Here is a 14,718-nt window from a genome sequence, read left to right on the forward strand (position 1 = left end):
AATGACGGTCCATTTATACTCAAGTTCTGTGACATAAGCCATCAGGCATGAAGAGTTCAGAGGGAAAACATTGCCCAAAGACAAAAATTCAGCTGAAAACTTCAAGAATTTTGTCCAAAAAAAAATGTTCTTGTAATCATAATAAAAAACAGAGTCAAGGGTCTGTAACATGTCAGAAGAAGTATGTCATAAGACTGGACTCAGAATGGAAGCAATCATTACAAAACAAAGAGGAAAGAAGAAACTAGAGGCTCCAAGGAAATCTGTTTCACTCACCTAATCATTTTTGCATAAGTTGATACATTTGTGCATGTACAATGCAACAAGAATATTTGTGATTGGAAATAGTGTGATCTTAAATCGTTGTCATGCTGATGGTTTGTGTTTGACCATATTTCAGTATATCAATTGTAAATTCAAATTTATTGCTATTTTGTGCATATTTCCTTTGATCTTTTTTTTTGATAATTTTGCCTATCATGCTACTTGCTTGTGATGGAAAATTATCGCTTGAAACTAAGGAGGCACGTGGCGGTGCAAATGAAATTGACATGAAATTGACAACGTCATCATAGGTAAAATAGAGATAAACAAATTATCATTGGTCATTTCAACTCGATTGCATTTCTCACATTCGCCATACCGATTTAAGCGAGAAAATCAATCTCGTTGAGATGATCAACGATAATCTATAAACAATGACGATTTCAGCAAAGTGTACTTGTTTGTAATTAATTTTTTTGCTGGGTCAATTTTACTACAAATGTTACTATCTAAAATAGTTTTAATGAAAATTTGATAAATTTGAGTGTATTTTCCTATCTTTTGCATATTTACTGGCTAGATTTAGTGGAATGATTTCAGTGTTTGGTTCAACACCACTTTATTGGACAATTCTAATAAACAGCTGTGCCATGAGCCATGATACGCCAGTTGCTTTTTAAAATAATAAAAATCAATATCTCTGAAACATAAAATCTAAAATTTTTAAAAATCGAAATGGAGCTTATGTCAATAGATATAAACAATGCATTGAAGTTTTACGAAAACTGCTGAAAGCATTTTTGAGTAATTGTCCAAAAACTAGAAAAAAAACCACCATAATATGTCCTGTAAACGCGCATATAAAAATGATTTAAAACTTAAAATTGTGATCTAGAAACATGAATTGTATACCAACTTTTCAAACATTTGTATCTTCATCAGTTCATGATTATTTGTACCATTAAAACAATTTATATGAAACTGAATTCACCAGGTTTCAACTTTCACTGCATAATATCTCTTATCTAATCAAAACTATTCTTGATCATTTTTGCTGTCTTCAATAATAAACTGTAACTAAAGAATATATACTACGAGATCCACATCTGAATAAGCAAAACATATTATAGGTTACACTAGTTCTTACATTAAGGGGGTCGATATTCTAAATATAGGTGGAGATGAAGAGGTGGAGATGAAGAGGTGAATCAAAATCTTATCAACAAACTTTCAAATCAAATGTATCAGGTACATGTACTTGTATTGTAGTTAATTTATTTTCATAAATGTAAAATGTAAAAGTGCTAAATCAAACAATTAAACTTTATTAGAATAGGTACCCTTCAGAGATCCCCATTCTTAAACAATAATAATGATGTTAAGATATCTATATCAAAAGAATATCAGAAGTTAAAATGGGCCATTTTCATAAATATTTTAAATTTGATTCATATATGATTTTACTTATGTAAGCATGTAGAAACTGCAACTTACATTAAATCCATCTTTTTTTTTTAAATTTGTCTATCTTATCTGAAAGAACAGTATGTTTATTGTAAGAATTCTTGCACTGTAATAAACACAGATCATTGACACTAAAGCTCAATCAAAATGAAACTGATTTATAATCATTTCTAAGTACATTCATATTTTGCCTTTCTTGTTTTTAATTTATATACAAGTTCAGCAAAGGTCTATATATATATGACACTGTGGCATGCAAGCAGTACACATTCAACAATAAACACCTTCAAAAATATATGACCACTTTGATAAGAAATGTAGAATACTAGCCTTTACTAACTTTAAACACCTTCAAAAACATATGACCACTTTGATAAGAACGGCAGAATACTTGCCTTTACTAACTTTGAACACCACTTTACACCGACAATCTTCACCTTTGCCATGTTTTGCGCATTCAGTTAACGGAATTAATTGTCCTGGCTTTGTCGGTATTGCTATACCATTAATCATAATGATACCCGAGTCACTTGTCCCACTACTGACACTTCTAGAGGGACTATTTCCCATGGCGATACCCGACTCGCTGGTCCCACTACTAACACTTCTAGCAGGACTATTCACCATGGCGATACCTAACTCACTGGTCCCACTGCTGATACTTCTACTTGGACTATAAACCATGGTAATATCTGATTCACTGGTCCCACTACTGACACTCTTAGTGAGACTATCAAGACTGTTTTTGGATACACTATCACTATTGTCAGAGAGACTTTTAGCCAGACTCTCATCACTATCTATTACTCCAGAAACATTAGAAGCATCAGATTTACTATCCATGTCTATAATATTGCTTTTTCCTCTACCTCCATTCACTTTTTGTAAAAGAACCATTGTCCGAGTGTATATAAAGTCACCTAAAGTTATGCTTCCGAATTTTTAACGAAAAAAAGCATAGAGATACTTTAGTCAATTTTGGCAACAGTTCATACTATGCCATCAATACAAATTGCATGTCATCTTTGGTGTCATCACCTCATATTTTTAAACCTCCATGTTTTCCATCCATTATAGTCTTATAATAATAATAAGATAAAGCACTGACAAGATCCTGATGAATGGACTGTTCAGTAATTATCCTGTGGAGTTTTGACGAGTTTATAATTAATTGGTGATTACTAACTTGTGTGGTGCATAGGAAATCCCTGTCCAGTTCTAATAATTTTACAAAAACATTTTCTCCATAAAAAATATATATCTGATTAAATATCTATACAGATCTGCACGAAACATGTCCACTATAATAGATATATATCGAACTCAATAGACCTGTCCCAATGTTTGTAATTACTCAAACAAGATAATAAGTATCCACAGTATGTCTGTACAATTTATATCTAATTGAAATTGAAATGGAACACCTCTAATATAATTTAACTCCCTTTCAACAATTGTTCCTGGCGGGTGAATGTTTTTAATCATATAATCAACTATATATCCAACTGCAGAAACAGTTTTTATTAAAGCATGATGAATATCATTTTGACCTAGTATCTGTGAATAATTCCCATTTAATCTGCAGAAATCTGAGTTGCATTAAATTAAGACAAACATCTAACACAGTAAATTCTTTTCACTTTTTGATGATAATATGAATGGTAATCTGAACACATTTGTCTGCAAATTTTACAAACTTTCCATCAACTCATTGCAGGTTCCATATGGATTTGTATAGCTTACTTTTTCAAACTAAACACAAATGTGACATGTGCAATCTGTCAAAAAATCAGCTAAAAATGCCAGAAGTAATTTATGATCCGTGGATCAAAGTTGTCCTTTCTGCATACTAAAAGTGTAAGGATCTGAGATCTCCTTATAATTTGTTTAACTACCTCGAGTTACATAAGATCTCCATCAAGTTCTAAGACAATGATAGGAGGAGATAAGGCCCTCCTCAGATAGACATGATGAATGTAAAACAAAGGTATCCTATCATTAACACGTTTTTCACTTTCAATCTTCAAGTTCTAAGGTTTCAAAATCGCCCACAGAATATAGATGTAAAAACTAAAGTTTTAAACAAGTGTCAATATTACAACAATGTTTGAAATTCTTATTGAAGTCAATACTGTTTATCTGACTATTTCCAACATAAAATTGCCAACTTATCCTTCAACAGAATAGATATATGCTATTCACTTATTAATGTTAAGATCCAGTGTGCTCATCATTAAGTGTGACTTTACTGTTGTTAACATGTTATCTAATAACAAACAGGTTTCTAATCATTTGTATTTATTTAACATCAGAGAATGAACACTTTATACTCCTAAGTGTAAAATTCTTACACTGAAATTAGTATAACTTTCCAATTCTGATCAGTTGTGTCTGATCATAGGGAAAAAATCTTAGGTTACTGATCTATTCCACTGTTCAGTCAATTAATCCTAAATTAACAAGGTGTTTGGTTCCAAGTCTAATTAAAACTTTATATAATTTTTCATGCTGCTGTCCAGAACTTTTTTCATATTCAATAAATTAATCATTTAAACCCTAAATTGACACAAATTTCCAATATCTGTATTTCCTTTATGTTTGCCCTTGAAAATTTAAATACAGCAGAGATGTTGTTATAATAAGCAGGTGTTTTCTGTGTTAAATTTTCACTTTTTTGTCAAATATTTTTGTTAAAACGAAGACCTTTATTTGTGTTTTGATGACCTCAGCTGTCGCAGGTAATCTTCAGAGTTGGTCCATTAATTCCTCCTCAAGAATACAAGTATGGCTCCTGAAGTTTGATTTTATCTTCTACTAAAATTTTCAAGCTATTTCACAGATTTGAGAGATTAAGAAACCCTTAACATGCTGTAAGTAGCTATATCTCTAGTTTATATGTGTCCTCACTGAACTAAAACCTTCTCTTTTGCTGATCAGTAAATATTTGATGGTGTACTCACAAAACCTTGATGTTTTATATCCAATTACAAATAACTTCAAAAGTCTTATTCAAAACTGCCTCAGATATTCTTTTAAATAGTTGAACAAAAAACAAACTTGTATTGAATGGACAGTTTCCCTGACCACTTAATCAGATGTTTAAATCTTTCCCAGTAATATGATGACCATCAAAACTGAAGCTTCTACAATTCCCAGCAGATATCAGTTATATCAATCAGAATCAACTATATATAGTAGTATAGCAAACATCTACAAGTTTATCTGGTTCAATAGTCAAAAGTTTTAAAATCTACAAGTTTATCTGGTTCAATAGTCAAAAGTTTTAAAATCTACAAGTTCATCCAGCTTCAATAGTCAAAAGTTTTAAAATCTACAAGTTCATCCAGCTTCAATAGTCAAAAGTTTTAAAGTCTACAAGTTCATCCAGCTTCAATAGTCAAAAGTTTTAAAATCTACAAGTTCATCCAGCTTCAATGGTCAAAAGTTTTAAAATCTACAAGTTCATCCAGCTTCAATAGTCAAAAGTTTTAAAATCTACAAGTTCATCCAGCTTCAATAGTCAAAAGTTCTAAAATCTACAAGTTCATCCAGCTTCAATAGTCAAAGTTTTAACATATAACTTCTTTATGCACAATATGTATAATAACTTCCTCTCCAATTGTATAACGAAACTTTGTTTTCTGCACTTAGTAAGAGCCTCTAATGTATTTCCATCATCCTTCCATTTATATATTTGACAGAACTGAGTACCCGATATTTACTACTCAAAAAACATTTTATACAACTTCCCTTTAGATCTGTCACCATTTTCTTCTATGTTTACACAATCAATGGCAACTTTATATTTTATAAAAGGTAGAATTGTATACATTTAAAACTTTGATCGATACCATCTGTTTCAGATAAACATACAGAAGCTTAGGTCATCTCAGCCAGACTCCCATAAAGTCTTGGGTCTACTAAACATTATAAACAGTTTATGTATATATCTGGCAGTCTAAACCTCCCTCAGACCTGAGTAATACTTATGTCACAATTTAATCTATTATTATTTTTCTCCTCACTTAGTCATTTCTTATTGTTCTAACTGATATTTATCAATACTATTGAATATTAATTTGTGATCACATTGACTCACAATTTTCTTCCTTCCTACCTTACAGGTGAAAAAAAAGATTTTTGGGATAAATGTAAAAGGATGACACAAGTTATAACTGTGTCTTGAAAATAAATACTCAATTATTTCCTAAATAACCTAAGGCTATCCAACAATGAATTCTTATTGTGAATCAACTTGTCACTTTCAATAATAATCGATTACCATTTAAAGATGAAAATGATTTTTAAAGTATTGACAAAAAAACTTTCGTTTTAAAACTAACTGCTTTTTAATTCAAAAATCTCATTTAACATGCTGTCTATAAAACACTAAGAATTTTTTTAGTGTCAAAAAGAGTAAAAGTTGATTTAGTAGAAAGATTGAACATTGAGATTAATCAATGTATTATGGAGTATACAACAGCTGTTATTATAGCAGTCACAAAGCTTTAATATCCAGGTGACGACTGTAACATTCCTATAAGGATTTTTTTACCTGTTGCAAACCAGTATTCAATTACACAAATCATATTGTATCCCTAACACAGTTATACCCAAAGTTTTCAATGATAATCATACTAACATCTGCCTTTTTTTGTCATCAGTATGAGGACTTGTTGGTTGTATTTTTTTCTCTTTTCTTTTCAGCTTTCTCTTGGTAGCCTGATGTTGTATTGATGGTACTTATTGTACAACGGTAACAGCTTTTTTAAATTTCATTCAATTAATTTCAAAACCTGATTTTAAATTTAAATAAAAAAAAAAAACCATACTGACCATCTGTCACATTTACAACACTTTTATACATTTTCTTCACATATTTTGAGAAAGAAATATGATTTTGTGATGACAGAATATAATTTATTACAGACATGCAAGATATTAATGTTGTGCTCATAACACATGTAGGGAGGCTTAGGTAAGAAACAAAACATCTTCTTAGAGAAAATAGCAATCCAATGCAGGTGATGAAAAAAGGCTGAAAACCATCCAAGATTGTACAGACTGTTGACACAACCCAGATAAGTTTTCTGTCATTGATTGGACATTTTGTATCAACAGAGAAAACTAGTAAAATATCAAAATAGTCAGGATCATGGAACTTCATGACAGAAAATCTATTTATGGAAGTGATTATTTCCTTTCTGACATCAGAAACTAAATTTAAAAGGTCTGAATAAAATCTGATTTGCTGTTCATGTGAAGTTAACGTTGTTGTTTTTTTAAGAAAAGGAGATATTTGCTGTATGGATTCAAGCCTACAGTTCTATGACAATTTTATTATTTTCTTAGTTGTGATACTCTATGTGAGAGGTCTAGTTAAGACCAAAGGTTCAATTGCAGTCTTAAAGTATATGATTCATGCAACTTTTCAACATCAATGGGTCATATGCAAGAACTTGCAACCACATGAAACAGAGTTATAAAACATTTTTATTGATTTCAAAGTCTTAAAAAAAAGAGTTTTCCCTGGAGGGCTGTTTCATTAACTTAGGTCCCATCCTTTAAAATATAAAATTCCCTATCGCCCCTCTTTATAAACCTTATCTCTCAATTTCAATGACCAGCATCCTTCTTGTCTCCTCCCCCTCCCCTAAACCATCCCCACCAAAAAACAATATCCTGGAGAAAAAAACTATGTATAAGGATTTATCATATGTTTAGTAGTAAATACAGTAGTTTTGCATATGTGATAAATAGCTCTCTGTTTAATCCATATCGCGCAACTTTGATGCGCACCCTTTATCACATACCCTTTATCACACCCCTACCCTTTATCGCATACCCTTTATCACACCCCTACTTTTTTTTTTTTTTTTTTTTTTTACATAAAGTCAGTTTTGGTTCTTTTTTTTGCTTAAGAAAATTTTTCCTCAAAATAGATAAATTTTTTGAATGACGTCATTGTTTGGTATGTGACGTCACAAACGTCGAGTTTTCACATTGTATGTGACGTCACGAACGTCAAGTTTTCATATTTTTTGGCACACTAAATGCAACTATGAAAAATACAAAACACACAAATTAATACAATAATAAACAAAATATTTTTAAAACAACAGCACGCAATTTGTAAGGTAACCCAGGTGCTTCGGATAAGTAATTGAGCAGTTCTTTTAAGGCCTTTGAAACAAGACAAAAGTAGAACTGAAGGTAACCCAGTGCTATGGATCAGAAAACAATTCATATAATATAATACTCTTCTGTTGAAATATATGATAAAGTGTATAATACATGGCAAAATCCGTATAACATGGCGTATCACCCTCGACCAATATCATCCCTCGGGCCTAAAGGCCCTTGGGCTGATATTGATGTCTCGGGATGATACGACATATGATACGGATTTTGCCATGTATTATTCTCTATATAATTCATAGACAGGTTGTACTGGTAATATTGTTACAGTTTCTTGTATTATTATATCATGACACCTTTCAGAGAGATTCTGCTTATTAAAATAATTTTCTTTCCCACACTAGAGTTGAACATGACACGGAAATGGTGCACATTAAAAGATGAAGTTAGCTCATTAACAGTATATTATCACCTGTTATATAACACAGATCTCCACACCATGTGTATCTAACCATAACAATAGAGGTATGATATATAATGTCTTAAACTGATAATAAACAGTGTCAGACTCCAGACATGGTACTGCCCTCAAACTGATACCCAGTTACCTCCCTTTGATAAACAACAATATTACCCTGACAGTACATCTGTGATTTTTAATGTAAACATGGACTGTTAATGTTGTTTAAATCTCATTGCATTAGTCTAAAAAGATGTGTGACCCAAAAATATAACAAATATACTTGGGGCTAGTGCTAGGTACAATGTATCTGATATTTTCTGTAATGTTTTCTACAACATATACACATTTTATCATTTCACATTCACTGTGACTTCAGTTGAGACATATCTGTACAAGCAGTGCAAAAACATGGTAAATATACTGAGAAATGCAAGATCAAACACAATATTGAATTCAGTATTAACTTGAAAATTCATACAACAGGACTGAAACTTGTAGAAGAGAAGAAGAAGTTTTATTTCCATTAAATGGACTAAAAAGGAGACAATAACAAAAGGAAACAAAAACAATAGTCTAGTATACAATACATAGAAAAGAAAAAGCAGTTTGAACATCATGAACTACACACATATATAAATATATATCATTCTTGTATTAAAAACTCCATACAGAAGCTAAAGCATTCAAACAAAAGGAAGAAGTTGCATGTGAGGTAATACAAACTACACCCCACTTGTTATATATGACATTGAAAAAGATTCTTCACTCAATGGGAATAATCAAATCTAAAGTATTCTCAAACAGGAAGATCTCACTTCTTTTTCACATTATTATCTTAACTATCAACAGAGCAAGCTGACCCTTCTCAAAGATCAATAATAAAAATAAATCATCATGTTATCATATACCTTTCTAAAAACTTCCTCCATCAAATGTATATTTCATTATTTATATATCAGATGTAGGTTACTCCATGATTCATAAGGTGTTTAAAATTACATCTGAATTACGAACTGTTTTATCTCAAAACATTTCAGCTCTTGTTAATGATCATAACTTATCCTATAACAAATGATTAAATGAAACAAACTGAATAAGATATACTTTTAATTATTCAATAGTTCTATAATATACTCTATTTTTAGTTTCATATTTATATTTATATGTCTGAACATGAATTGCTTTTTTAGGTGAATTTTCTTTTATCTATAGACCCCCCTTTTTTCCCCGCTGGAATTTCACTACATAATTTCTTTCTACACTGGCTTATCAACAATAATTTGCTTGAATCATGGCCTGAGCATGCTCTGTGTAGATTTTGAAGTGCGATTGTATAATTTTTAATCATTATCAACATTGAATTTTTTTAAACCTACAGCAAACTTGTTTAGCATTCTGTACATCTATATATTTTTTTTATCAAATGTTTGCCCTGAAGGGTGAATTATGTTGTAGGGTATTAATATTTCAATGAAACAGCATCACAACAAGATCTTTATGTCAAAGTATCATCTTAAAGATATGGGAATCCAAATCATCAATAATGTATCCTGTAGTCAGCTTTATTTCTAACAGCCATTCACAAAATCTTGGTTTGAAATCAATAACCAAATAATTTTCTATTTAATTTGGCAATTAATAGGTCATAATTGGTAAATAAATATTATTGAAATACATAAAAGGTCAACAGATTTAACTGTAACTAAAATGTTTACCTTTGAACTAATCAATAAAACGGTCATCCACAGTATAATTAAGTTGACCCTTGAACTAATATAACACTATAATGATCATCCACTGTATAATTAAGTTGATGGTTTTTTCCATTTTCATTTTATACTTGTATCAAATGACTGCCACTATTGAACAATCTAACATTGTTGTTTGTAATATTAGTTGAAATTATTATTGTACAAAATCTTGGATCATTGATTGATCTGCTAGTAAAAAGTTTATCAATTGGTTCCATTCAATAAAAAACAGCTGGGTTAAAATATTTTTAAACTGTTTGTTTGTGTGTTTTTCAGAGTTTTTAAGAAGTTTAGAGTTGTATGTTTCTGGTGATATTGTTTGAACAACAATTTTGCTCTGTCCCTTTTGTGTTCATGCTATAGGATTTTTATTATCTCAAACTATCACAATTCTATAATAAATGTATATTCTATGTGTAAATATTCATCAATAAATGAAAACCTATAATGTAAACCAACTAACTTTTGCAGATACTATTTTCTGACCATGCTTCTGTAATAACATCAGAAAACTGACATGTTGTGATCATTTTTTTTATAACACAATCTTCCTACGTGTATAAGTCGTGTAAATAAATCCATCCTGAAAATTAGTTGGCTTACACTAAAATTCAGAAATTAATGTGATTAGTGAATGCATCTTACTATTGAAAACTTGCATATGTTCTGATCAAATATATATACTTGTAGAAAAAAGTACTACATTTCACAATATGTGTTCAAATATTACAAATATTAAATTTCACAATATGTGTTCAAATATTTCAAACATCAACTTTATATGAATAAAGATTTATGAAAATTGAGCAAGATTTACCCTTTTAGAATGTTGGACAGTGCTCAATTCCTGTTTTCAAACTTGTCATGGTCCCTGCAAACATGTTAGTCTGATGTTAGATGACATTATTACGCCAAAATTACCTCTGAAGTAAGAGGTCAAGAAAATTCTACATTCTTTCCAACAATTGTTTTTATTTTTGAAAGAGATTAAAGCGATTTTATATTTGGTCAAAGTATCACCCATGGTGACATTGACACATTGTTACTAAAAAAATTAGGTTTTGAAAATTTAAGACAGTTTTTTGACAATGCAGTTTCTGTTTTCTACTAATATACATTGGAATACAAGATCAATCTGAGATGCATTGATAAATTTCACTAACTTTGATGCACTCATTAATTTCCAAACTTACAATAATTAACTTAAATACATTGTTTTATATATATGTACTCTATAACCGGGGAAGGCTGTAAAATAAAGCTTAAAATCTTATAAAAACATAAAAGAACACTATTTACATAATTCTCCCATTTTAACCTAATGTCAATTAAGAATTACAGAATTATTGCCCTTATAAACCTATGAATCTGTCATGTCTGTAGATCTTAGTCTACATGTACATTATTGGTCTTTGGATTGAATTCTCATCAATGAAAATCTAACATACAGGCAATAACTGAGTAACAATGAAGACAACACAATATAAGATAGGATAGTGCTAGGGAATAAAGCATGCAAAGGGATTGAACTCAACCACTAAAAGGAGCTAACTGCAATGACTAACAAGCTTCACCATCACTTCTGTCTGTTTTACATAAAAGTATATCATGTATCTTTTGGAACAAGCGGATTTCTTGTTATTCAAAACATTGGACAATTTATCCCTACTTTTCTATTTTTTCACATGTGAAATTCTTAAAATTAATATTTATTGACTTTTTTTTTTAGAATGCACTTATAATTATGAAAGTTATTCATGTACATGTAATAAAAAATATGTGGTATGATTACTGAGGAGACAGACAACAAGAAACCCCACACAGATTTGCTCAAGTTGAAACCCCCAGACAGTTTAGTTAGCTGGAACCCTAAGAAAATTCCTATAGCTAATTATTGTCACTTGGTTCAAACCACTAGATAGCTGGAAACAGTAGATATATTTACTTCTTTTACCAAGTCAGGAATATAAGTAAATTGATGATAGTTTGATAATGAAATGTCTACTGCAAATAGACAGTATGTATAAAACCCCATTTTTAAAATATTCTTCAAAATGAATCATATTGTTCTGATCTAACGAAAGAAGAAAGTGATGGTGATACATGGGTTCACAATAAACATGATAAAACAAGGAAACTATAAAAACAGGACAACAGAATTCTTACCTTCTAAATTAACACTACCTATTGGCAGAGAAAGAAAACTTAATACAGTATGGATTGTGTACAACCAATAAAGATTTGGTGTAAGAGTCATAAAAAAGGTCATATCCCCTTTTTGGGGGAATTAATTAAAGATAAATTGTATGTACATTATGAGAAAATATTAAATTTAATTGTAAAAGAGAGAGATAGAGATAAAGACTGAATAGCATAGGTTGACACTGAAATCAAATTCAATATTTCCAAAAATGTACATATATTGTTTTTCTATTATCCATGTGCACTTTAAAAAAGATTTTAGTATAAGATTTTATAAGTTATTAGATATTGTTTGATGATCACAGAGTATGGAAATGACAGTAAACTGAACTAATATAAAGGTAGAGATTTGTCTACAGCTCACAGTAAGGAGAGACACTGGGACTGAAAAAGTTTCTTGTATCATTTCATAGTCAAATGATTCATTGCAGAAAAATAAAATTTCTTCTGAAATATGACACACCAAATGTAAACAGGCTATATTCAAGACAATGGACATAACTAAAAGCAGGTAAGAATAACATTCTAGGGGAGCTACAACAAATATTACACACAAATGAACACTTAGTGCAATTGATCTCCAATTTCATCAGTCATATTTTTACATTTTATCAATTAAAAGTTTTTCATTGGCTGCATACGAAACAGAAATACTAAAATGGATTCAATCATGATCCATTCTATTAGGTTTTTTTTCAAAGGGATCAAGGTGACACTTACCGTCATCATTACAATCCATAGCAGTCTGTTTCTGTAGATGTGATAAACGGGGATCTAACCAATGGGTGGCTTCTGTATCATGACTGAAATAAACAAACTTATTATATAAACGGGGATCTAACCAATGGGTGGCTTCTGTATCATGACTGAAATAAACAAACTTAATATTATCACAAGATTTGAATAATATAGATTTTTATTTAGGTTTTTTCAAATCATAATATTATACAAGTAATAAATGTAATTTTTTAATTAATGGAATCTGCTGATTTACAAACATACAATCAGAAAGAAATCTTTTAACAGTGGTGTACTCACTTATCTTCATATGTAATCAAAGGGGAATAATTCAATCACAAATTTTTCACAACAAAGTTTTCCTAATACTTATGACACTACTGGATGTTACAAATTTTGTTGTATAGAAAGATGTTAATTTTCCTATTCTGATCTTAACAAATACAAGTAGCAATAGTTGTCTAGCACCTGCATATTATGTGAACATACATGTACATTGTATATCTCCTTGTTGTACATGTAATTTATACTACATTACCAGATTAAAGTATTATGAATATGTCTATTTATGTCAGAGAAGATATCATCCTTTCATTTTGTTGTAATCAGAACCCCCATTTCTTTTCTGTTACAATCACAATCCCCTTTTATTACTGGTGTAATCATGGTGAATGTTATGATATGTGCAGTAGACACAAAGTGATGCTGTTAAAAATAGCTGTCAATGGAGATGTAATTGGTTGATAACACTCTAGTTATCAAGAATGGAAATTAAAAGAGAGATATTTCAGAGTGTGCCAGCACCACCCCCTGTGAAATTCACAAGCAGAGCAATTATAAACCGTATAACCTTGAGAGAACTTCTACTTACTCTATAAAGTATGGGTGGCCATCATCAGTGTAGGCCATTTCCCAGTTTGGTGGCAGTGGACCCAAGTCTGTAGAACTGTGAGCTCTTTCCAGAGACTTTTTTCTTGAAATTTCTTCATGGAATGGAACAGGAGATGACTTTGCTGATCCAGGATCACCAATGCTTCTGGTTCTTTTCCTCTTATCTGCCACTTGACCAACAGATCCAGTTCTTCGTAAAAGTGGCCCTTTGGGTTCATGAGGAGGTTTAGGTGTCCCATAATGATTTCCTGAAACAAAATACACAGTTAATCATTCTTCCTAAACAATTATATACTAAATCAATGATTCATATTTCAAATTCCTTCTTGTTTGCTGTCAAATAACGTCTTCTATTATTGCAGACAATAATAACCCATATATTACCAATGAACTAAAGCGAAACTACAACACATTTCATTGAAATCCAAACAACAAAAAATACTGTAGTTTTTAATTGTAATGAGTTGCTGATATTAATACATGATTATACAATAAAATCATGAAAATTGAGAAAGAAAATGTGGAATGTGTCAAAGCGACAACAACCCGACCATAGAGCAGACAACAGCCGAAGGCCACCAATGGGTCTTCAATGTAGCGAGAAACTCCCGCACCCGTAGGCATCCTTCAGCTGGCCCCTTAAAAAATATGTATACTAGTACAGTGATAATGGACGATCTCAACTCTCCCCCTATACCTCTAGCCAATGTAGAAAAGTAAACGCATAACAATACACACATTAAAATTCATTTCAAGAGAAACCGAGTCCGATGTCAGAAGATGTAACAAAAGAAAATAAATAAAATG

The 14,718-nt window shown here is 30.9% G+C and overlaps 1 protein-coding gene across 9 annotated transcripts in view; it reads right to left on the minus strand.

Moving 5' to 3' along the window:
- LOC143071308 (membrane-associated guanylate kinase, WW and PDZ domain-containing protein 1-like) overlaps positions 1–14,718 on the minus strand; it is a 78,462-nt gene that overhangs the window by 50,245 nt on the left and 13,499 nt on the right. For 7 of the 9 annotated variants that reach the window (XR_012976863.1, XR_012976861.1, XM_076245570.1 and 4 more), the window contains exons 4-6: positions 13,892–14,159; positions 13,003–13,085; positions 12,247–12,264 (exon numbers count right to left, since the gene is read on the minus strand). Coding sequence is in view for 7 of the 9 variants with exons in the window: in XM_076245570.1 (XP_076101685.1) it covers positions 12,247–12,264; positions 13,003–13,085; positions 13,892–14,159 (369 nt within the window). In the remaining 2 variants the exon portion in view is untranslated. Of the gene's footprint in view, positions 1–2,123; positions 4,046–12,246; positions 12,265–13,002; positions 13,086–13,891; positions 14,160–14,718 lie in introns of those variants that run through there. The other 2 variants (XM_076245564.1, XM_076245591.1) reach the window with 2 other exon arrangements.

Source organism: Mytilus galloprovincialis, chromosome 1 (genome assembly GCF_965363235.1).
Source record: "Mytilus galloprovincialis chromosome 1, xbMytGall1.hap1.1, whole genome shotgun sequence".
NCBI classification, from domain to species: Eukaryota; Metazoa; Mollusca; class Bivalvia; order Mytilida; family Mytilidae; genus Mytilus; species Mytilus galloprovincialis.